This window comes from Halichoeres trimaculatus, unplaced genomic scaffold (assembly GCF_033239565.1).
Source record: "Halichoeres trimaculatus isolate MK-OKI-2021-1 unplaced genomic scaffold, fHalTri1.1 fHalTri1_scaffold_3, whole genome shotgun sequence".
In the NCBI taxonomy this organism is placed as follows: domain Eukaryota; kingdom Metazoa; phylum Chordata; class Actinopteri; order Labriformes; family Labridae; genus Halichoeres; species Halichoeres trimaculatus.
Window position 1 is genome coordinate 6,266,301 of NW_027437181.1, and position 25,755 is coordinate 6,292,055.

Sequence of the window (25,755 nt, forward strand, 5' to 3'; positions counted from 1 at the left end):
GTTAGATCCTGTTTTTCTAAAACAAAGAGGTGTCAGTGTGTAAACTCTCAGCCTGGTACTCTGTGTGACTCTGATAATAATAGACTCTTTGTTTCACAGATCTCTGGTTTTCAGACCGCTTTGTGTCTGCTCAGAGGAAGAGGAGCGAGACTCAGCCAGTGTACACTCAGTAACCTCAGACGCTATGTTTACAGCAACTCACCAAAACCACTCCATCAGGGTTGGAGGTCGTTATTATCACTTAATAAGCTACATTTGGTGGTATAGCTCTGTTCTGGGAGCACATTATTATTATCATTATTATTATCATTATTATTATTATTATTATTATTATTATTATTATTATTATTATTATTATTATTATTATCATCATCATCTTTACCAGTATTATTATTATAAATATTATTATCATTATTATTATTATTATTATTATTATTATTATTATTATTATTATTATTATTATTATTATTATTATTATTATTATTGTGTAATTGTTTAGATTGTTTTAATTACATAATTTACAATCAATCTGTTAATTGAATTGCACTTTAAGATTGATGAAGTTGTCTGAACTGAACTGAACATATGACCCTGATAAAATCAGACACAGTATGAAGGAGGAGGGGCCAACCAGAGAGCCTGACTTCATGGTCTGAACTAACATTTTATTTGAACATCATCCAAACACTGAATTGTATGTAGTTTTGATCAAACAGTAAACTTTGTGTATAAAGGATCGAACTTTCAGGAAATGAGCTCAAGTGAAAATATTCCTGCTCCTACACACATGCTGTGACAGAAACCTGCTGAGTGTTACAAAACCACTGGACCAGGAGCACACTGAGGGTCTGTGAAACTGTCCCAGGATCAGAGTGAGTAAAGCCTTGTGATGAAGACACACACACACACACAAACACACACATTCTGTCATGAAATCTGATGAAATATGATCCACAGTAAATCTCTCCTCCCTCCGTCATCCAATCAGACGCTCAAACGTCAAATAGCCACATCACCTCTAACCAATCAGATCCCAGCCTTGCACAGAGCCACGCCTCCCATGCCCCCCCTTGCTCATCCTGCTTCGTCATGGTGCTTTCTCTGGATGCAGTTGTCATGGAGATGGAGACCGGCTCGGCGTCGGCCGATGGCTCTGTTGCCATGGAGACGGCAGCAGCAGTGTGTGTGGAGGTGCTCAGAAAACACCGTATGCTTATCTTAATCGGAGAGATCGCCACCTGTCACCACCTGGAAACCGCGAGGACGCAGATACAGCAGGGTAAGTGTGTGTGTATGTGTGTGTGTGTGTGTGTAGAGGAGTACATGGTACTGCTGCTGCTGCTGCTCTTCACACTCTGTTCTTCGAACTGAGTGGAGAGCCAGAAGATCCTTAAATCAGGATTAAATCATCAGATTGTTTTCGAAATTTCCCTGACTTTCAGTGTGTGCGTGTGTGTGTTTGTGTGTGTGTGTGAGAGAGAGAGAGAGGATTAGAAAAAACCTGCACACACAAATCTATATGGGTGGAAGGTTCAGCTCTTGGTGCATCCTCCTTACGTGCTGATCATCACACGTCTGTTGAAGACGCTCCTACAGTGATGATGTCATTCCGACTTTCACAACCTGATTAAAAAAAAAGCTTCACCAAATGAGTCCTAAAGCTGCTTCTCTTGAGAACCACTGAACCCTCTGAACCCCCGTAACGTTCGTCCTCTCTGTGGGTGAAGCTGCAGGCGTCTGTGTCACTGTGTTTCAGTGAATCGTTGGTTGAAACATGAACATCTGAGCCCTTTTGTTCGTTTTTTTCAGATAGTTTAATGTTTCTCTTTCTAGACAGCACTTATTTCTGTGCTAGTTTCATGGTCACACCTGTCGTAAAAAACACCCATGTTGTCGTTGTTTGTGGACAAACGATGCTATGAAAGGGGATATTACAGATCTTAGTAAAAAAGCTGAACTTGAGATGCTCTACTCTTGCATTTGTCCCCTGATGAGTATCTTCCACTCAGACACGCTCTATTTCAGCTGCAGGACTTCCACTTGCTACCCGTCTCCAGCTGCAGGCTCCAACCACTTTCAACCCCCCATTAATTTGTTAAATGCCTTCATCAAAGTGTTTAGATCAAATACATTGATTCTGAGGGGTTTAGGAATAATGTTGTTATTCCTTGATTTTCCATTTGAAGCTAATCTGCAAGGAAGGATGGTATCAGGCTGCTAAAATAAAGTTTTATTAATTCAATGTGAGTTGTCAATCTAAGATAATGGAGTGCTCTCCAAGAGCTGAGTCTGAACATCTTCTGCGTTAAAACAATAACAGTCTGACAGGAGACCTGCTCACTTGAGGTGGACTCAGCTTTCACTGTAAATTTATTAATGTTATGTAAGTGTAATGTAATGTAATAACTGACCTGCTGTCTCCGCACAGGTCTGCGTTCATGGAGTGTGGATCTAACCGTCTGTGACCTCAACAAAGAACTGCAGCTGTTTGAGAGCAGACACACTGCACAGTTCTCCTCACAGGTCAAAGGTCAGTCTTTCATCACCCAATAAGCACAGTTACACAGAACACAGACCTAAAGTCTTTCTCCTCTCTGGCCTCATGTCTCTTTCCTCTCTGGCCTCATGTTTTTCTCCTCTGTGGACTCATTCCTCTTTCCTTTCTAGCCTCATTCCGCTTCCCTCTCTGGCCTCATGCCTCTTTCCTCTCTGGCCTCATGTCTCTTCCCTCTCTGGCCTCATGTTTTTCTCCTCTCTGGCCTCATTCCTCTTTCCTTTCTAGCCTCATGTCTCTCTCCTCTCTGGCCTCATGCCTCTTTCCTCTCTGGCCTCATGTCTCTCTCCTCTCTGCCTCATGCCTCTTTCCTCTCTGGCCTCATGTCTCTCTCCTCTCTGGCCAAATGCCTCTTTCCTTACTGGCCCTACTGTCTTTTTCCCCTCTGGCCACAATGTTTCTTTCCTCTCTGGCCTCATTCCTCTGTCCTCTCTGGCCTCATGTCGCTTTCCTCTCTGGCTTCATGTCCTTCTCTTCTCTGGCCTCATGTCTTTCTCCTCTCTGGCCAAATGCCTCTTTCCTTTCTGGACTTGTCTTTCTCATCTCTGGCCAAATGCCTCTTTCCTTTCTGACCCTACTGCCTTTTCCTCTCTGGCCTCATGTCTCTTTCCTCTCTGGCCTCATGTCCTTCTCCTCTCTGGCCTCATGTCTTTCTCCTCTCTGGCCAAATGCCTCTTTCCTTTCTGGCCTCTTGTCTTTCTCATCTCTGGCCAAATGCCTCTTTCCTTTCTGGCCCTATTGTCTTTCTCCTCTCTGGCCTCATGTCTTTTTCCTCTCTGGCCACAATATTGCTTACCTCTCTGGCCTCATACCTCTGTCCTCTTTGGCCTTATTTTTCCCCCTTCTGACTTTGTTTCTCTCTCCTATCTGAGCTTAGGTCTCTTCACTCTGGCCTCATGTCTCTGTCCTCTCTTGCCTTATGGATGCCTCTTTCCTCCCTGGCCACATGTTCCTGTCCTTCCTGGCCTCATGTCTTTGTTTGGACTTCTGGCCTCATGCGTCTCTCCTCCTGACCCCATATCTGTGTCCTTATGTGTCTGTCCTCCCTGGCCTCATGTCCCTGTCCTCTTTGGTCACAGATCTCTGTCCCCTCTGGTTGCATGTCCCAGTCCTCTCTATTCTTATGTTTCTCTCTTTTCTGACCTTATGGCTCTGACTTCTTTGGCCACATGTCTTTTCCCCCTGGGGCCTCATGTGTCCCTCCTCTCTGGCCTCATATGTCTGTCCTCTCTAGCCTCTTTTTCTTCTATGGCCACAATGTTTCTGTCCTCTCCTATCTATCCTTTCTGGCTTCATGTCTCTGTCCTCCCTGTCTCTTTCCTCTCTGGCAACATGTCTTTTCCTTCTATGGCCACAATGTCTTTGTCCTCTCCTTTCTCCATCTCTGTCCTCTCTGGCCACATGGCTTTTCCTTGTGTGGCATCATGTTTCTCTCCTCTCTAGCCTGATGTCTCTGTCCTCCCCAGTCTTGTGACTCTCTCTCTCTCTTCTCTGGCCTCATGTTCCTGTCTTCTCTGGCCTCATACGTCTGTCCTCTTTTCTGTCCAGAATCATGTCTCTGTCTTGTGGTCCTACAGTTCTGAGGATACGCAGGTTTTGCTGATGTTGTTAAATCAGATCTCAGCTACATGTGTGTGTTTGTGTTTGTGTGTGTGTGTGTGTGTGTGTGTGTGTGTGTGTGTGTGTGTGTGTGTGTGTGTGTGTGTGTGTGTGTGTGTGTGTGTGTGTGTGTGTGTGTGTGTGTGATTGTTTGGGAGGTACTGATTAATAATTCAGCAGTGTGTTATTGATCCTTAAGTCTCTCTGCAGTCAGCAGGGAGGGGCAAAACATGGACCTGAACGTACTCACACACTAACAGCAGTGTGTGTGTGTGTGTGTGTGTTTGTGTGTGTGTGTGTGTGTGTGTGTGTGTGTGTGTGTGTGTGTGTGTGTGTGTGTGTGTGTTTGTGTGTGTGTGTGTGTGTGTGTGTGTGTGTGTGTGTGTGTGTGTGTGAGTGAGGGACAGACTGGAGACTGCCTAACCTTAAATGAGAATGAAGCCTCCCGAGCTGATCCTCAGAGAGCTGTGATAGGAAGTCCCAGGACCACACCTCAGCTTCTTCTCCTCTTTCTCTCAATCTCCCTCTCTCTGTCTCCTCCTCCCTCAGCTGCAAACAGTCGAGAGACACTCAAAGGTCAAAAGGTTGTAAAGCCGGAGGTCAAAAGGTTGTAAAGTCAGAGGTCAGTGGGTTTGAAGTCAAAGGTCAAAAGGGTTATAAAGCCAGAGGCCAAAAGGTTGTCAAGTCAGAGTTCAGTAGGTTGTTAAGCCAGAGGTCAAAGGGTCATAAAGCCAGAGGTCGAAAGGTTTTTAAGCCATAGGTCAGTGGGTTTTAAATTAGAGGTCAAAAAGTTGTAAAACCAGAAGTCAAAGGGTTACAAAGCCAGAGACCAGGGGGTTATAAAGCTAGAGGTCAAACAGTTGTAAAGCCAGAGGTCAAAGGGTTATAAAGCCAGAGACCAGGGGGCTATAAAGCCAGAGACCAGGGGGCTATAAAGCCAGAGGTCAGTGGATTATAAGGTCGAAAATCAATAGGTTTAAATCCAGAAGTCAGGAGGCTACAAAGCCAAGGGTCAGAATTATAAAGCTGGAGGTCTGTAAGTCATAAAGCCAGAGGTCAAAGGGTTATAAAGCCAGGGGTAAGTGGGTCATAAAGCTAGAGGTCAGGAGGTCATAAAGTCAGTGGTCAAAAGGTTACAAAGCCAGAAGCCAGGGGGTTATAAAGTCAGAGGTAAGGGTGTTATAAAAACAGAGGTCAAACGTTTATAAATGTCGGCTCTGTGCAAGTTAATGAGGCAGTGGAGCTGTGTTGGTGTCTAACTTCTTAGAAGACAACAGGAAGGAAAGGAAGCACTGACAGCTGAACCCTGTAACTACTTTTCAAACTGTTTGTAGATCCAGAGATCTGTTCATGTATCAGAGGTTATACTCTCAACATCAGCGTCTTCTTCCCATCAAAAATATCATGTTCAGTCTTCTTATCACACACCTCTCTGCATCACCTGGACACCTGGCTTTATGCTTATAAGCTGAAGCTCCCCCTGGTGTTCAGTCCTGGAATAATAAACAGGTAAAGCACCTGGTGCAGCGCTGTGTGCATGAATGCAGGAATTTAACTTGTTTCACACCCTAACAGACAGAGCAAAGTTACTCTGTTCTCTTCAGGGATGATGACACACACTGCCCCCTGGTGGCAGTGCAAGGAATTTGTGAATGAGTGAATACTGTTGTAGCTGGAATGAATGAATGTGGTGTGGAAGCTAACAGCAAACTGATCATGAGAAATAAAGCCTGTGTTGATGTGTTATAGACTGCAGTTCCTGGAGTGTCCACTAGAGACAGTCACAGAAACAACAGAAACCACATACACAGACATTCAAAAGAGCCGATATTTACAGCAAAAATAAACATGTTTACGACCTGGTTCAAAACATGAATTTTGTCTATATTGATCATTTCTCTGTCAGCACACACATGATGAGGGTGGAGTAACTATTACCGGTTATTTATGAAGTTATTAAACTGATGAGTTTTGTCCATATAAGGGCGTGGCTGATTGAATGACGTCTGTTAACCTCATCCTAACTCATATGAAGCTATGTTAGTCAGCTTTGCTAATGTGGCTGCTTTTTTTACACACTGCCCACATTCTACAGTTCAAATGATGTTATACTCCACATGGGGGCGCTAAGTGTAAAGGAGCTTCAAACTCTTGGTGGACATCTCACTGACTCATGGATAAACTTTTGCTTGATGAGAGCAGACCCGTGATGTGTTTAATGTCCACACCCACTGAGCTGTATCCGGTTACTTGCTGCAGTTCAGGATCAATAAAAATATGATGAAGTTCTTTTCTCCTGATTCACGTGAACGCAGCTCGATCTCTGCAGCCTTCAGACCTGTTCCGATGGGACCGTAAATGCAGCACGGAGCGGTAGATAGCAGAGTGTAGGTGTAGAGCTGCTGCAGGCCTTCATCCTCATCCTCATCCTCAGCAGCATCCCGCCCCTCCCTCCTCCTCCTCCTCCTCCTCCCTCCATCACTGATCCGCTCTCTCCGCTCCGTCTCCGGCTGCTCTCTGGTTCAGGCTGCTCTCAGGGCGGAGGATTCTGCTGCTCGGCTGGACTCCTGGAGTCCGTGATGCGTTAGAGGTTTACAGGTGTGGACGTGGAGCGGGCTGCCGGTTTTTCTGTCAGTGAGCGGAGGAATGTCCGCTCCGTTACTGAGTCTGATTCTGAGGCCGGAGACTGCAGACACACTGTGAGTAACGTCGTGTTATTACTGCTCACATACACACACACACACACACACACACACACACACACACACACACACACACACACACACACACACACACACACACACACACACACACACACACACAGCTGTGTACATGCCTCTGTAACAGCCTGTACTATCCTCTATCCTGCAGTATCAGTGACATCTGCATGTGGTGCGTTCATGGTCCCAGCCTGTCCGCTGTGCTGCCTGTAGGGCAGAATGCACTGAGGTCATTCTGCATCTTGTGCCTCACACTAAAGACAAAGATCATATTGATCTTTTAGATGTCCCCTCCTACACGCTGCTGTGAGGGCTGTCAGATCCTCTCCGTGTGTGGGCAGATTGAAAGGTATCGAACCTAAATATGATCATAAACCAGCCGGGGACCTGCAGAGAGGGAGCTCTGAGAGGATGTTATTGGGGTTAATGATGATACAAGAGTAGAGCAGATAATGGAGGTTATAAACAGGGATGGTCACAGGATGTGTAGGCTGTAAGGCTTTGGTGTAGGAAGTGCTCTGGTTTCTGTTTGTAGTCCAAGAAGAATGAACCAATCAGATTTCAGCAGCTCTCTGTGTGCAAAGAAAAAATCAGCTCAGGAGGGCTTCAATTGGCTGAAACGAAACCTCTACAGGTTATCATCTGACAACAGGGAGCTCTGTGAGCTCTTCTGTAAAAGACAGACTCTGATCCAGACCCTGATCTGCTCAGTTTGACCTCTTGTCAATCAGACAGCAGAGCAAGAGAAACACGAAGTCTGGCTCCATGCATCCTTTGACTGAACCTTCATCACACTGAAGCTTATGGTCCACAGGTTGGCAGCAGGAAACACCCTCTCACAGGTTGTTACACCCACAGTTTGAATCTCTAGTGTCGCCCCCTGCTGGTTCCTTTAGAGGTGTTATGACACCAAAAAAATGCAGCTCACTGTATTGTAAAAGGTAACTACAGATAACTTCCTGCTACTCTGGGAACCATAGGCTAAATACACAAAATACACAAAGTCTACCTGACGTCGCCTGTTTGTTCCTGAAACTGATATTTGAAGCAAATCAACGGGGGCGGCCATATTGGAGGTAGTCTTTCAGTCTCCACACTAACAGCTGTAGGGCGCCTGTTAGTCACATGAGCTGAGCTGTGCCTCTGATCAGGCAAAGTCGCGATCTTAGTATCTTCTGTAATGTCAAGTTTGAAAAAAAAACTCACTCCCCGGTACAGTGTGTGCTGATAGAGAAAGTAGCGTTTCAGACGGGAGATACCTGTTATTGGCTTGGTGTGTATGTGACTTCCGGTACTCCCGGAGCCAGCCTCAAGCAGACACTTTAGGAACAGCCGAGTTAAGGACTTCAGTATTGGAGGTTGCCACTTGCTGGGAACAGAAAATGTCTGTTTTCCAAACCGCCTACTACACTAACAGTGCCTGCTGATTTGGCTAAAATTCAGTATGTAGTACACAGTATGCGGAAACTTGTAAAAATCTACAAAATGCCAAAAATTGCTGGGTAGGGGTAATTACATGGTGGCCCTGAAAGCAGCCTCCCACATGGATGGGAGAAAAAAATGGTTCACATAAGCATCAGGACTCGATCACAATTTATTATTTTTCATATTTCCTTCATTGCATTTTTTGTTTACAAGCAGGGTTGGACAAAAGTTACATTTTTTTCCAGGAAGGAGCAAAATGTTTTTCTTTGACTATCAAGTAATGTGATGTCAGATCCCTTGAATACAACCTGAAAACTGACCTCCTGACAAAGTCAGTAGACAAAGCAAACTAAAAATCACAAAAATTGGAAAAATCTAAGAATTGCAATTTAAATCAAATAGGCAACCCAAAAATTGTAAAAAAAAAAAAATGTACCAGGAGAAAAAAAATGTACCAGGAGAAAATCACACTGTGCTAGCTCTAATAGGTGGATTTTGCAGTTAATCCCTTCCAGATTTATTTCTAATATAGGATATAACTTTTGGTTTAAGATTAAAATCAAATATAATGAATCTGCTGTTATTAATTTTAAAAACTTTTTAGTTTTTTTCTTATTCATGAAATCAAGATTCTGAAATTTTCCTGATTTTTGTTTCCCCCAAATTAATGTTAAATGTACCTTAAACCACATAAAATAATGAACAGACCAAAGAAAAAAAACAAAAACAAAAACATACAATTACTTAATTACTTGCTTTCATTTTATTCATCTTTGATTTATTTCTAATCTGCTATTGAATTGTCTGTGTATCTTCAATACTGATTTATGCTACATAATCTATCTGGCAACCTTATTGCATGTTGATAACGAAAATGTCAAGATCTACCCTTGGTTTGTTTTAGACTTTTATAATTCTGGAAAAATCCTTCAGCTGAAGTTCTGCTTTCTGAAACTGAAAGCCAGAGTAGTATACCACAAAACAGACTCAACAGAACAGTCATACTACATACTACACATGAAAGCAACAGGCAGTATTCAGTGCCTACATTCACATGTAGTAGAAAGTAGGTGGTTTGGAAAACATCCAATGATCCGGATCTAAGGAGGTAACCTAGTCACCTGGCTAACAGCTACAACACACCTGCCATTCTCCCTCCCTTTAACCCTTAACCTCATGTGACAGGTGAGATGTTCATGAATCCAGCCGATCAGCTGTCATTAAGAGAGCCAAAGAGACAAGCCTGTACCAGACTCTCGTGGACAATCAGGGAACTGCAGTTTATTTTAACATGGAGCTCTATTTGGGCTGACTCACTGCTGGAGACAGACTGGTGGACACTCAGGGGGCTGCAGTTTAGTTCAACATGCCCTTGGTCTCAGAAATTAATAATTTTGTAGAATTCAGAGTCAGACCTAATCCTCTTGGTCCTCTTCTGTAGAACTTAGTCCAAAAAACATATTTAAAGAAGTTTTCTTCTCCTCTTGAGGACATACCTGACAAAAATCGACACTTGACTAATCTGCATCATGATATTGTTACTACATCAAACTGAAGAGACGTTTCATCAGGAGAAAATCAGTTTGTGGTTCAGCTTGATACTGCTGAAGGAGGACAGAGAGAAGCCTCTGTGGGACTCACTGTGCACTAGGGATGGGTACCTAATTAGTTACTTGTAAAGGTACCTACCCAATTCTGTCAGAAGTTCTTGGTACCAATTCACATAAAATCAAAGGTACCATGTTTAGGTACCTAATCACATCCTTGTGACTGTGAGGGAGTGGAAGAGAAGAAGATTTTCCATGCTGGACATTAACACAACATTGCAAGTTTATACATATTGAAGAATTAATATGTTATATTAAAGAAATTTGAGATTTAATTATTGTTTAATTTTATTGAATTGATATTTTTTACCACATGAACACAAAAAAGTACCGATAATTGGTACCGATGAGTACCGATGCCAATTGCCAGGTACTGGGCATCAGTACGGTATCGTTTCAAATGTGAAAGGTACCCATCCCTACTGTGCACAGTCAGACTCAGACTCACCACAAATGGAGGAACTTGCTCTCGATTGCTGATCAGAGTGTAAACAAATCTGTGCACTAACAGGAAGTCTGGGATGGAAACCTTTGTATTGCTTACTGCTGCACACAAATAAGCTAAAGGTTCAGAGAGTCCACTACAACTCCCTTTAGTTGCTCCTAAAAGTCGATTCATGGTGACAAACTTTAGGAAACATTAGTACAAAACCCAGAGGCTCCGCCCTCTTCTTGTAGCCATCTCTTTTCATCCCTCGACAGAGTCCTCACTGACTGAGCTGTTACAGACCTTCACAATCAGAGCCTGATAATCTGTAAAGAAGAATCTTGCTGCTAACATGAGTTTCCTTCAGAGTGAGCAGAAACACGTCTGTCAGAGATCCAACATGGCTGCTCCCGGTGTGATGACGCTGCAGTTTAGAGGCTGACAGAGGCCTGCAGCTGCTCTGTGATCTGTCTGAGAGTGAGCAGCTCTCTCTGTTCAGTTCAGTAGATCTGGGTGACCTGATTTTTAGAGCTGCAGAAGAAGCAGCTCTCCGAGTCTCTCTGAGGCTCTTGGAGGCTGTGCTGAAGGGAACAGCTGAGAGTGCGTTCAGACCTCCCATCATTTCATCATGGCACAGAGAGCAGGATTAGACTCTGTGAATAACCTCAGTCTGATGCTAAAAATAGAGAATTACAGAGGACAGCTGAGATAATCCAAACACACACACACACACACTCTGTTTCTCTGTGACCCATGATATCAGTCCATCCGCTGACAGATCAGTTAGAGGAGGAAGAAGAGCTCAGATGAAGGAGTTCAGATTGAGGATCAGTTTTCCAAATGTTTACAGATCATCAGATTTAATCAGACTCACATGAAGTTAACACACACATGACCCCAACACACACGTGTGTCTGCCGGTGTGTGTGTGAGTCTCTCCAGACGGAGGTCAACGGTTGGTGCTGATGATTCAGAATGACTGTGAATCAAACAGCTGAACACGCTCAGACACTCAGTCATCCGCTGAAATATGTTCCTGAAAACTCAATCAGAGTTTATTTACAGAGCAGCCAGCCTGGATCTGATGCTCTGTTCGTGCAGCACGCAGAGTCACATGACCTGGCTTTTGAATCCAGGAAGAAGAGGAGGAGGAGGAGGAGGAAGAGAACATTGTGGGTGTTTGAAGCTTCAGGGAATAGTGAGCCCACACAACCTGCCCTAGGAGCATGATGGGAAGTGTAGTAAAGCTGCTACCACATCGTGTACTCTGGTCTGATTCTGGATCTTATTCTGGTCCTTGTTCTAGGCCAACTCTGCTCTGATTCTGGGTTAGTCCAACAACAATCTGGTTCTGGTGTGAATGTGGTTTGATACTGCTCTCATTCTGCATCTTATTATAATCTTATTCTGACATAAAACAGGTTTGATTTCTGATGTCATATAGTCTGATTCTACCGTGAATCTGGTCTGATTCTGGAATTTATTATGATCTGAAACCGGTGAGAATCTCATTTGACTGTGGATCTTTATCCAGTCTGATTCCAGAGAGGATTGGATCTGATTCAAGGAAGATTCTGGACAGACACTAGTGTGAATCTGTTTTGATTTGGGATTTTATTCGAGATTTCAGTCTGATTCTTGCCTAATGTTGGTGTTAATTTGTATTTTTTGGTGTCTGATTCTGGTATGAATCTGGTCCAATTCAAGTGTAAATCTTGTCAGATTTTGGTGCAAGTCTGGTGTGAATATGGTCTGATTCTGGTCTGATTCAAGTGATGTGGTCTAATTTTGGTGTAAATCAGGTCTGATTCTTGCATGAATCTGTTCTAAATCTGAATCTTATTCTGGTGAGAATCTGGTCTGATTCTAGATTCTGGAATCTAGAACCAGACCAATCTAGAATCTGGAATGATTAATGTCTAATTTTTGAGTAATTCTGGAAAAATTCTGGTATATAATTTTTTTTTTTTTGGACTGATTATGCTTTAAATCTGGTGTTATTTCAGTGTGAATCTAGTTGAATTCTAGTGCAAGTCTGGTGTGAATCTGGTCCGATTCTGAATCTTATTCTGGTGTGAATCTAGTGTGAATCTGGTTTGTTTTTGGATTGATTCAGGTCTGATTAATGTCTTTGATGATTCTGAAATTAATTTGGTCTGATCATGGTCTGATTCTGGTGTTAATCTGGTATGAATCTAGTCTTAATCATTTCTAATTTCTAATTTTGAGTAATTCTGAAATAAATCTTGTCTGATTATAGTGTGAATCTTTTTAGATTTTGGTGCAAGTCTGGTGTGAATGTGGTCTGATTCTGGTGTGATTTAGTGTGAATCAGGTCTAATTTTTGTGTTACTTAGGTCTAATCCTCTTGTTAATCTGCTCTAATTCTTAATCTTATTCTGGTCTAAATCTGGCTAGATTCTGGTGTGGTTTAGTCTAATTTTTGAGTGATTCTGGAAAAAATCAGGTCTGATCATGGTTTGATTCTGGACAGATTCTGAACCAATACTGGTGTCAATCTGGTTTGATTCTGGATCTCATTTCAGATTTCTTTTCTTATTATTGTCTAATTTTGGTGTGAATTTATATCTTTTTTTGTCTACTCTGTAATGCTTTAAATCTGGTGTGATTCTAGTGTGAATCTTGTTGGATTTTAGCGCAAGTCTGGTGTGAAAATGGTCTAGTTCTGAATCTTATTCTGGTGTGAATCTAGAGTGAATCTGGTTTGATTCTTGATAGATTCTGGTCTGATTGATGTCTGATTTTTGAGTGATTCTAGAATGAATCTGGTCTGGTTATGGTCTGACTCTGGTGTGAATCTGGATTTATTCTGATCTTAATAATGTCTAACTTTGAGTGAACCTGGTCTGATTCTAGTGTGAATCTTGTTGGATTTTGGTGCAAGTCTGGTGTGAATGTGGCCTGATTCTGGTGTGATTTTGGTGTAAATCAGGTCTAACCCTAATGTGAATCTGTTCTAATTCTAAATCTTATTCTGGTGTGAATTTGGTGTGATTCTGGACTGATTAGTGTCTAATTTTTTAGTGACTCTGGAGTTAATCTTGTTGAATCTTGGTGTAGGTCTGGTGTGAATCTGGTCTGATCCTGAAGTCAATCCAGTTTCTGTCTGGTCTGATCACAAATCCAACTAAGGTCTAAATCTGGTCAGATTCTGGATCTTATTCTGGTCTGAATCTGGTCTAACCCTGGATCTGATTCCAGGAAAATTCTGCTCACTGTCAACCCTTGTTTACTGAGCATGGCTCTCACCTGTCAGGTACAGGTACAAAGTTTCAGGTGCAGGTGATCTCTGATCATACTCAGGTCAGTCTCTGTCTCCTTCTGTTTGGGTGGATGAATTAAGTCTCTTTCTGTAGGATCCATGTTGGTCTGGTTTTTGGTTCTGGTTCTGGTTCAGACAGATGAATGATGATGTTGTGAAGGAAGATAAAGAGTCTATTTATATATGTGTGATGAGGCTCCTCGTGCTGCTGCTGCTGCTCCACTTCACCTCCTGCACCATGTGACGATGCTCCCTCTCCCCCTTCGTCAGAAATGCTGCAATGCGTCTCCTCGCTCAGACTGGGTCAGTGTAACTCAGCTGGCAGCTCCATGGAAACAGCCAATCAGGCGCCAGCGTGAGGGCTTCTATTCATTCAGGGTTAACGTTTGAAAAAGAGCACCCTCCAGGATCACACGGGGCGAGGCAGACAGAGCATCAGAGCATCAGAGAGAGGAGACAGAGAGAAAACGTAAACAGAGACTTTACATTGGCAGATTATTAAACAGTAACAGGCCTTCAAAGAGACAGACACTGACTCACAGACAGACTCTCTGATCATGAATTGGCTGTTGAAACTGGTCGATGTAGAAATCAGTGGTTAGAGAGGTCTCACAGATTCTCTTTCCTCTTTACCTGTCCACATTATATAAATACTATAGACATGTTTTCCCCCTGAATTTCTTAATCTCCCCAAAGAAGAAGAGATCCAGAAGATTCTGGGGGAAGAGAGCTCGACTGCTCATCTATCAGCCAAACGTGACAGAGCTAGACAGGCTGCTGTGAAAGACAGTCAATACTGAGTGAAAAAACAAACATCCATGTAGATCAGTATTGGTTTAGTGATGTAGTTCTCCCCTGACTGAAGATAACCAGGAGCTCAGTATTTAAACCTCACTCCTAAAATCACCTGGAAGCACGTACACACCTGGTCTTAGACTGGAACCTGCAGCCTTAATGCTAGGTTAGCATAGCATGTTTAGTTGCTGTCTGTCTTTGTATCTTTGTGTCCGTTTGTCTGTGTCTATGTGTCCGTCTGTGATGGCTCTGAGTGTCTCTTCTCTGTGTCTCTATCAGGTCAGAGGACTCTGCAATATCAGAGTGAAGTCCTTCATACTGTGGTGTTGGTGAACCCGTCAGAGGAGACCGCTGCCTCAGAGGTGAGCCTCACACAAACACAAACACACATGCACACAACAGAGGCCGATCACATGACCTTTTCCTGCAGGACTCAGCTATGTCATGTCATCTGAAACACGCCCTGAATCTAATTACAGCTGATATTTCTCCACACCAGAAAAAGAGCTGTAGGTTATGAACATGTGAATGCTAATAGCACGTTAACATTAATGGACATATGAAAATAATGAATACATGAACATTAATGAAAACCCTGTTGATGAACACATGGATGTTTATGACCACATGAACACTTATGACCACATGAACATGGCACCACCTGGCTCTGTTTCAGTCTCACAGATAATCTGAAGCTCGTTGCTCCTCAGCCTGAAGGTCACAGGGTCACTGTGTTTGTTCTGCCCACAGATTCGCTCTCTGATCACGGACTCTGCGGAACAGAAGTTGCTGATTCTGAGTGGCCAGAGCTCGGAGCAGGGAGGAGACGTCCTGCTGCAAGGTGGAGCCTTCACCTGGCAGCACTTCGCAGACATCATCTCAGATCCTGAAGTAAGCAAGGCCCCACCTGTGCCTCTCTGAGACGTGTGTGATGGATAACCAGTCACAGCTTCTCATGGTCTGTCTCTTACTGTTTGCAGGTGATCGAGCTCTTGACGAGGTCCTCCTCCAAGCAACTGTCGAAGCTTACTGTTTCCTGTCAGGGGGACGGGGGCTGGAGCTCCCTGGGCCAAAGCCAGGAGCAACAGCCACTGCACAATCTTCTTCAATATCGCCTGAACCCCGAACCCCATCTCCCCGACATGGATGGTGTCACAGAGTTCACAGAGTACGTCTCAGAGACAGTGGATGTGCCGTCATCCTTCGACCTCCTGGAGGCCCCCACCTCTGGGGGGTTCCTGAAGCTGTCCAAACCTTGCTGCTACATCTTCCCTGGAGGCAGAGGAGACTCCGCTCTGTTTGCCGTCAATGGATTCAACATCCTGGTGGATGGAGGATCTGATCGCAAATCTTGCTTCTGGAAGCTGGTCCGTCACCTGGACAGGATCGACTCAGTCCTGCTTACACACATTGGTGCAGACAACCTCCCTGGCATTAATGGGTTGTTCCAAAGAAAGATTGCTGAGCAGGAGGAGGAACAAAACCAAGGGTCTGGTTCCAGCAATGGGGACTGGATGAAGAACCTGATCTCACCCGAGCTGGGGATCGTGTTTTTTAACGTGCCAGAGAAGCTTCGGATGCCTGAGTCTACGTTGAAGGTGAAGCGAAGCATTGAGGAAGCTTCTCTCACACTGCAGTACCTCAACAAGCTGGGAATCACACCTGAACCGCTCCACAGGGTCGTCAGCAACACTATCGAACCCATCACGCTCTTCCACAAGTTGGGTGTGGGGAAGTTAGACATGTACGTCCTAAACCCTGTGAAGGAGAGCAAAGAGATGCAGTTCCTGATGCAGAAATGGGCCGGAAACAGCAAAGCCAAGACCGGGATTACACTGCCCAATGGAAAGGAAGGAGAGATATCTGTCCCCTATCTGACATCCGTCACTGCCCTCATCGTCTGGGTCCCTCACCGGCCAACAGAGAAGATCGTCAGAGTCCTCTTCCCTGGAAACGCCCCACAGAATAAAATCTTTGAAGGACTGGAGAAACTGAAACACCTGGACTTCCTGAGGTACCCAGTGGCTACCCAGAAAGACATTTCATCAGGCGCAGCTCCCCCTATCATCAAACAGACCAAAATAAGATCCAGAACTGACAGCAAGGAGAGTCTGAAGTCGTCCCCCAAACCACACTCCAAAACCACAAAGAAAGAGGCCGGTGGGCCGGAGGACGAGTCCAAGAGCAACATCTCCAAGGAGAACAAAGGAGAGAAGAAAGAAGAGAAGAAACAGAAGAGTGAAAGTCTGAAAGCCACCAAACAACAGAAAAACAGCGAGGTGGCCCCTGCAGCTGACAAGAAGTCAGAGAAGAAGAAAATCTCCAAGGACAAAACCACCAAGAAGGAGAAAGCCTCCAAAATGGATGAGAAGAAGGATAAGGAGAAAAAAGAAACAAAGAAAGAGAAGAAAGAGGGAAAGAAAGATGAAAACATCAGAAAAGAAGAGAAGAAAGAAGGTAAAGCCAAAGAGGATAAAAAGAAGGACCCAAGTAAACCAGAGCTCAGAAAAATAACGAAACCCGATTTGAAGCCACTCACACCTGAAGTCCGAAAAACTCTTCACAAGGCCAAGACCCAGGCCAAGCCCAAGACCGACAAGAATAAGGCCGCGAGACAGGAAGCCAACGAGAAAAAGCCTGTCCCAAAGAACATCCCAGAGGAGGTGGCAGCAGCAGCTTTAGCTGACCGGTCCATCGTGTCCTCCCCTGAGGACCTGACAGAAGACTTTGAGGCTCTGAAACAGGAAGAGAAGTCTAAAGGAAAGAGTGTGCCTATCCAGAACGATGTGATCTCTGGACATGCTGTAAGCCTTCCAGCTGCCTCCTTAATCTGCCCTGAGGAAAAAATCACAGAAGTAAAACCTGCTTCACCCAAATCCCCCGACACAAAGGAGGGAGACAAAGACAAGGCTGCAGCAGCGGTGAGCTACAGCTTCGACAAGAAGTATGAGGAGGAGAAGATGGAGAAACACGACAAATATCCCATGAAGGACGAAACCAAAGACAGATCTAAGAAGAGTGAAAGTTCAGAGGAGGAGGGAGATGTGATCGAGAAGGCTGAGCTGGAAGGAACAGAGGATGAGGAGGTCCTAAAATACAAAACAGAAGAGGCCAAAAAGGAGAACACTGGGAAGGAGTGGGACACCAAGCCCAGCGACCAAAAACCTTCAACAGGTGCAGCACTTCCATCTGCCTCAGAACAGTTCTCCTACATCCAAGACGAGACCATCCCAGGCTACTCTGAGACCGAGCAAACCATCTCTGATGAGGAGATCCACGAGGACACAGAGGACCGGATCCCACAGCTACGCTATGACGTGGGCTGCTATGATGTGTCTGTTCCTGATGTCCCAGGCACCTTTGACTCCATGCATGGTATAAAGGAAATGAAGAGCTCGGGCCTGCCTGATGTCAAACCCAAAGTCTCCATAGGGGGTCAGGAGCCCGAGCTTGCCCCATACCCTGCCATCATCGCTGCTCCTCTTGCAGAAGAGGAGCACATCTCCTCAGCGACCTCCATCACAGACTATGACAAACTCTCATCTTTTGCCACGTCCGTGGCTGAAGACCAGTCCATAGCCTCTGTGACGGCGCCTCAGACTGAGGACGCTGGGAGGAACTCCCTTCAGCTTGACACCATGAACAGTGCCCCCTCTCGCCCTGATGCCATCCATGGGAAGGACTATCTGCACTCAGCAGGAACCATCTCTCCCACCTCCTCTCTGGAGGACGACAAATGCTTCAAATCTCCTTCCTCTGATGAGTATCAGCCCAACATCCCAGAGATCGAGGCCGACTCTAAGATCAAATCAGTCCATGAGGAAGAGGATGATGAGGAGGAAGAGGATGAAGACCAGACTCCAAATGTGGACATTCCTCTGGGTAAGCTCCAGGAGGGCTATGAACAAGCAGCCTCCATGATGCTCCAAGAGAAGGAGAAATCTGCTGCTCCCTCTGCCATGGAGTTCCATCCCAAAGGAGACATGGGTCTCTTTGGCTCAGAGCAACTCAAAACCAGCACAGATCCAAAGCCTGTTTCCCCTCCTACATCTTTCTCTCTGGGCTTAGAGTCCCACTCCAGGCAGGAGAGTGAGGAAAGGTGTATGAGCCCAGATGACAGCACCATGAGACTGGCCTCACCGACACAGTCTGTGCCAACAAGTAGCGGCTACTCCCCAACCGAGGAGAAACCCTTCAGGACAGAGGACAAGTTGGAGACAGGAGGGGACGTGAAAGCTGACCCCCAGAAAACAGTCACCATCTCCGACACCTCTTTCATCGGACTGCCTGGAGACAAAACCACTGCTGAAGCCTCGGAGGAATCCTCAGAGGAAGAGGAGGAGGAGGAGGAGGAGGAGGACAGCTACGACAAAAAGGATCTGAAGCCCACCGTGACGGCCAAACTCATGGAAGCAAAGGAGGGATGCTTCCTGGATGATGACTTCACTGCTGACACTAAATCTGCTCAGAAAGAAACAGAAGACCAGAGTTTGGAGAGGGCTCAAGTTCAGAAACCAAAACCTCAGGTGATGTTCTCAGATGAAGAGGAAGATGAGGATGAGGATGAAAAGGATGATGATTTCCCAACCAGAGAAGGGTCTAAGTTCGCCTCAGCAGACAGGGGTGCAGAGAAAACAGACACCTCTTTAAAAGAGCCAGAGAGGAGCGTTCACTTCAGTCTCTATGATTTCCCCGAGAAGGAAGCCAAAGAGAAGGCAGTGTACATACGACAGGACACGCCCTACGTCCACGGAAAGACGTTCTCCTACGGCGACGTTTATGACAGCAAAACTAGCTCAGTGGACTCTGACTCTTTTCACCAGGAGTCTCTGGACAAGACGGAGAAAGATGAGTCAAAGGCTGGCCCTCCTTCTCCGCTGACAGCAGCTAAGACGTCAGAGAAGGAGGGATACACATTCTCCTCTTCCTCAGCGTCGTCCTGGCTCGATTCAAAGAGCTCCTCAGCTGCTCCGCCGTTTGAGAAGGAGCTCAAAGATGAGGAGCCTCTTGGGTACAGCTCAGGAAGCAGATTCCCTTCAATGGCTGACAGACCCGAGGCCTCGTCCACCTGTTTGTCCTCAAACAAAGACTCTCTGAAGAGTCAGACTGATGGCAGCCCATCCTCCCTGTCAGACGACCACAAACATGACGACACACGCTATGAGAAAGAGAAAGGAGCTTGTCTGGAGATCGACATGAGAAAACTCACAGCACGGGACGAGGAGGACTATGATGATGATGTTGTTGAAGAAGATGATGATGATGATGATGACGAGGAGGAGGAAGATGAAGAGGAAGAGGAGGAGGATGCAGTTGATTCTGATATGGAGAAAGGTGCCAAAGAGAAGTCTGAGAAAGAAGCACAGAGTCCGGTGAGTGAGCTTCTGGGCTCTAATAGACCGGAGTTCATGGTGTCCATGGCGGGCTATGGATACCACTGCCAGGGGAAGCTGGGCCAGAGCGAGGACCAGAGCAAGGACTCCTCATCCCACGGAGGAAAGAGTGAGGACTTTGGGGCCACAGGGTTCTCAAGCTCCAGGTATGAGCTCTCATACGGAGCAGGTGTAAAGGACTCATTTCTCAGCGAGCAAAGCACAGACAGAGGTAAAGACGAGCTCACTTTGAAGTCCACGGAGGACAGTTATTACCAAAACGACAGGCCTGATCCAGACTTTGAGAAACAGAAGACTCCAGACCTTCTGAGTAAGAGATCCCTGGACACAAGCTTTCAATACACCACAACCGCTGGCCCCGCGTACTCCTCTTCTTCAGCCTACAGCTACTCCTCCTCCACCTCTGGCTCCCTCTCCACCAGCCGGCAGTTTGGAGAGGAGCTGGAGACACCTGCAGAGCCCATCTTTGAGTACTCCTCCTTCAAAGACGAACACTCACCAGTCATGGACTCGCCTTTCTCAAGCTCTGCAGCCTCCAAAGACGACTATCTGGAAGTTTCGGAAAAACAGATCACCGCTACAACCAAAGTGGAGTCCTCCTCCAGCTTTGCCCGCTTCACCCCGCTCAGCCCGTTCGATGAAATCTTATCCCTTCCCTCTCAGCCATCCAAGGTGTCAGCTGGAAACAAGGAGCAGCAGGGTACGGACAAAGGCCCTCAGCCGGACTGCTTCTATAAGCCTGAGTGGTCTGAGGGATCCAAGCTGGACTCAGCTGCCGGGTTTGGGGCCACAGCCGGGGCATTTGCTCCACCTGCAGAGTTTTCCAAGGACAAAGAGGCAGCCAGTGCTGCTCTGTTTGGAGTCACATCCTCGCCACGTCCGGACGTAGAGGGCAAACACTACTTTGAGGAGACTGACAGCAGTGAGGAAGAGGATGAGGAGGCTTACATGCGTGAGATGACTCGCAGGTCACCTTCTGGCGGTCTGGCTGCAAACCTTTCGTTTCCTGACCAGCCTGTTGTCTCCGGTGTGAAAGTAGGAAGTGCACTGCCGGATGTTCTAAGCTCCTATGGGCCTCCACCTGTACAGGTGAGCAAGCCTGACACCACCAATGGCCCCACAGAGGTCAGTGCGGGTTCCACTCTCCCTGCTGGAGCAGCTGGTCCTGCTAAGGTGGTGCCTGGAGAGGGAGCAACAGGCTACAGGAGCTCCTATGAGTGGGACATGTCGAAGAGCCAGATGGGGATGGTGCCTGGAGACTCTCCTCCACATTATCGTCATGATGATGAGTTTGAAGAGGAGTGTGAGACGGAGCCGGAGCATCCTGCCCGCCCTCTATCCCTCTCCTCAGCAGAGCAGCCGTTTCGCTCTCCGTTCTACGCTGAGGAGTGCAGTCGAGGAGGGCAGGACGATGATGATGATGACGACAGTGATCAGGATGTTGCTGGTCATGTGCCTATGGGAGCCACCTCCTCTTACACCAGCCGCTCCTCTCCTGGATACTCCTCCTCAGAGTGCAGGCAGCGCAAAGAGGACCTGTCCCCTTCCTTCATCAACCCGTGCATGCGGCAGTTCTCCAGCGATGAAGACGATGATGAACAAGGGCGTAGAAGTGACCAGTCACAGGAAGATGACGAGCACGAGCTGTCTGTAAAAAGAAGGGCTCACAAACAGCCTCACCATCACAGCAGCTCCCTGCAGCCGGCTGGAGGCATGTCTGCAGGACTGGGACTGGCCACAGAGGACACCCCTCCCACCTCCGTCAGCGAGTCTTTGGCCTCTCAGTCGGACTCTGAGGGGCCTGCGGGCACTGAGGAAAACCACTCTGCTGCTGGGGACGGGAACATGGACTCAGACGAGGATGCAGACTACATGCCTGTGGATAAGTTATCGGTCTCAGGGGGAGGTGGTCATCAGTCCTCGAGGAGGAGCCACGATCCTCCTCCTGCCCCCATTATGGACCCCCTTCCTCGCCCCCCACGCCCTGATGTCTGCATGGTGGATCCAGACTCCATCGATAACAGCTCTGTGAAGAAAGAGACGAAAACCAAGAGTCTAAAGAAGAATTCTGGGAAGACCAAATCATCCTCCCCCGCCAGGCGCAAGAGGTCTCCGATGCCAGTGAAACAGACAGCGTCTCCTCGCAGTGCCTCGCTGAAGAAGAAGGAGGCAGACAAGAGCTCCCGTATGTCCCGTCTGTCAGATGGACAGGGCTCCAAAGAGGACGATCTCTCCAGGTCCAGCTACAACCCGGGTAAGGGACTGACCAACGGGGTGAAGAGCAGTTCAGGTAAGTCACCATCCGATAAGACTGTTTTTCTGAGAGATGTCACCACTCATAGTGACCACAGTTTGGTTCTCTGACTCAGGCTCTCAGAAGTCCGGCTCTGCAGCTGCCTCAGGTCTTCCTATCTATGTGGACCTGGCCTACATCCCAAACCATTGCAGTGCAAAGAACGTGGACCAGGAATTTTTCAAACGTGTTCGCTCTGCATACTACGTGGTGAGCGGGAACGATGCAGCGAGCGGTGAACCGAGTCGAGGTGTTCTGGATGCATTGCTGGACGGGAAAGCTCAGTGGGGATCGAACTTGCAGGTAACATTACCGCTGCGCAAAATGCACACTCAGTACCTGTTTTTAGATCCAGTGACCTGTGACTTCCTGTAGGGGAAACAGTTGTTTAAGGTCTCAGTTCGATTTGTTTGGTTAGTCTATGGAAACATTTGGTCCCTTTGGGCCACCGTAGAATGCTCACAGTGAGACGTGATGTCAGGTCTTTTCATATCCTGCTTAAAGGAACTGTCACCTATCAGAGGCTTCACCTGGAAGTCCCTGTCCTGGGGAAGGTAAAGTGAAGCCATCTGTGTCTACTGTCTCATGTTTTGCCCTCTCTTCTGTCTCAGGTGACGCTCATCCCTACCCATGACACGGAGGTGACCCGGGACTGGTACCAGCAGACCCACGAGAAGCAGCAGGAGCTGAACATCATGGTCCTGGCCTCCAGCAGCACCGTGGTCATGCAGGACGAGTCTTTCCCCGCCTGCAAGATCGAGTTTTAGGCTGGGGGTGTGGCCTGTTACCGGCTCACAACCTGTCGTCTGTCTCTGCTCACACACTTTACTGACGCAGAGACGGATCCGGACAAACTTCTTTTCTATGTTCTGATTCGTTAATCAGCTTGTTGTGAGCGTCTCTGATTGGTTAGTTTCTGATAACTCTGTTCATCACGGTGACTTGGTGCTGTGGAGGGAGAACGTTACTGTGCTCTGTTATTCAAACCTGAACACGTCTGTGACGTCTGTGATCTGAGGAAACTGATGCCTCCAAACTATCTGACCCTGATGTCTGATTGGACCAATCCAATGTCACTGATATATTACTGACACGTTACTTACATGTTACTCATATATCTTCAACATGAGACTGACATGTTACATATATCTCTCTGGCATGTAACTGACATGCTACTGATATATTGCTAGCATATCAATAACATGTTTCTGACATGTTACTGACATGTCACTAATATATCTCTGACATGTTTCTGACATGTTATTGTGTCAGTTTTGATGTCAATAAAACAGATGAAGCTCAGTCATGTGTGTCAGGTAGAAGAGCAAACATCCATATGTATCAGGACATCTCAGAGTTAGCATCAGGAGTCAGTGCAGATGGTCAGACGTGGGCTCTGATTGGATGGTCAGACGTGTGCTCTGATTGGACGGTTAGACATGCTGTCCTTTTTGCTTGGTTTTAGGATTCAACGTGTTTTAGGCGTCAGTTATGTGTGTTGATCCTTTGTAGCTCAGACTTCCAGATCATCACCTTGTTAAAGCACTAACATCACTCTGCACACACTCAGTACTGACTCCGTTTACCTGCAGCTGTCACCTGGAGAAGCACAAACACAGAGAGCAGACTCAGAGCAATCCCTCACAGATGACTTCACATCCTTAGTTTGATTCCTGTCTGTGTTTCAGTTGAATCCCTGTCCAAGTTTTAGTTTAGTTTACTTTTGTATCTTAAAGATTTAATCGTTGTAAACTCTCAGACTGGATCGGGACCACCTGCAGGTTTCTGAGGACCCTCTTTCTGTCCGATCGTTGATGCATGTGCAGCATGTTGGAAAGATGGCGGCTCTTTGGGAGCTGAGCAGCTCCGCTTTGAATGTGAACATGCAGATTACCTTTACCGTCTCCGTGGAGACCCTCTGATCTCCTGGTTGCCTTGGTTACCGTGCATCACATGGTACACCTGACTCACCTGGTCACACCTTCAGGACCAACAGAATTGAGGTGCGGGGTCCACCTGCTCCTCCGTGTGGGTGACAGGTCTCAGATTATTTCTGACAGCAGATTCCAGTTGAATTCACATGGCGGCCATTTTCCTCTGAGATCATGTTCAGAGGGAGGAGCTACACTCTGTGACGTTACACTGCCTATCCCTGACTAGTCGTACATCAGGTGAACATCAGGTGCGACTTCATAAACATGTTTACAGCCTGGTTCAAAACGTGACTTCAGTCTGAATACATCATTTCTCTCCCAGCACACACTGAACGGGGGAGGAGTTAGTGAAACCAGTTATTTATGAAGTTATTAAACGGACACATTTGTCCAACCAGAGGCACAGCTCACCTGAGCGCCAGGTGGGAACACTGTTAGCTGTTAGCAAGGAGGCTAACATGTGATGACAACGCTGAATGGCTGAGCCCTGAGTGTGATCTCAGAGGAATATAGCCGCCGTGTGAGTCGGTCGTACCTGCTGGTTCGTTATCGACTCTTCTGATTGAACAGGGTTAACTGTGACATCACTTCCTGTTAACCCAGTCAGCCAACAGGAGCTGACGTGTAATCTGCATTCCTGTTTAATAGTGCTTCACTAAAGGCTCCTTATAACCAACCAACACCTCTCACACAGCAGAGCCACACTGCCACACTACAGGTTAGTACTTCCTGTCAGAGCCTCGCACACACTCACACACACATCCACACACAGATCTGTGTGTTCCTGCTCTAAGGCCTCTTCTTACAGCCCTGCTTGTTCGTGCATGTTTGAGTTGTCTGTCTCGTACTAGCTGCAGACGTATCATAGAGAAGCTATTTAAAGATGTAATTTAAAGGAGCTGAGCTGAAGGAGGAACATGTAACCTGGCTGTGATCCTTTCTTTTCCCTCTCTGCTTCTTCGCTCATTTCTTCTTTTAAGTGCAATATTCTCTCTCTCTCTTTAAAGGCTAAATAAAGTATTAAACAGATTTATTGTGAAAGGGAAAGTGTGCTGAAGAACAATAAAAACGTCATTTACTGAACGTCTGCCTCCTCTTTGTTGTGTCTTTGACTCTGTCCTCCCATCAGCTTTCTGCCTCCAGACTTCTCACCTGATCTGGGCTCTGCAGGAAAACTCAGTCACAGCAGATGAAAGCTGGATTATAAAAAAAAAAAAAAAAAAAAAAATGCTAACATGCTTATGTACGGTAGCTTCAACAGCAGACACTGGATTATCAGGATTCAAACGGTTCGAACCATACACTGTAAAAAAAAAAAAAAAAAAAAAAGGCGATATCTTGCTCGGCTCGAAGGGAGGTCGCCACAAAACTGCTCCCCCTGGTGGCTGGCTGCAGTATAGGTAAAAAATCCGGATGGGCTGTGGTTAAACTTTAAAAAATTAATACACCTCGTAGAAATGTTTCTCACGTCCGATTATTATGGTTATTTGAAGATATAATTTGGTTGCCTTTTATTCAAGTTCTCTTTTGTGAAAAGTTTCATTTTCATTAGTTATAAAAGGTTAAAAACTAGGCTTTACGTCACGTTTAATGATGATTGACAGCTGCCATTCTTGTGTATTTTTTCCGGGGATTGTAAAATATGTCGGGAGGTAGAGTCAGAAAGTGATTAGACTCTTGAAATAAAAAAAATAGGATTATTTTTGTCACCTGCTTCCACTTAGA

At 46.1% G+C, this 25,755-nt stretch overlaps 1 protein-coding gene across 1 annotated transcript; it reads left to right on the forward strand.

Annotated features, from left to right (window-relative positions):
- Positions 1-1,089: 1,089 nt before the first annotated feature.
- On the forward strand, positions 1,090-25,113 carry map1aa (microtubule-associated protein 1Aa). Its single transcript, XM_074666029.1, has 7 exons — positions 1,090-1,279; positions 2,429-2,530; positions 14,690-14,772; positions 15,161-15,301; positions 15,391-22,093; positions 22,173-22,399; positions 22,708-25,113. Exons 1-7 carry the CDS (start codon positions 1,090-1,092, stop codon positions 22,861-22,863), a joined length of 7,602 nt encoding a protein of 2,533 aa, XP_074522130.1. The 3' UTR covers positions 22,864-25,113.
- Positions 25,114-25,755: the final 642 nt, after the last annotated feature.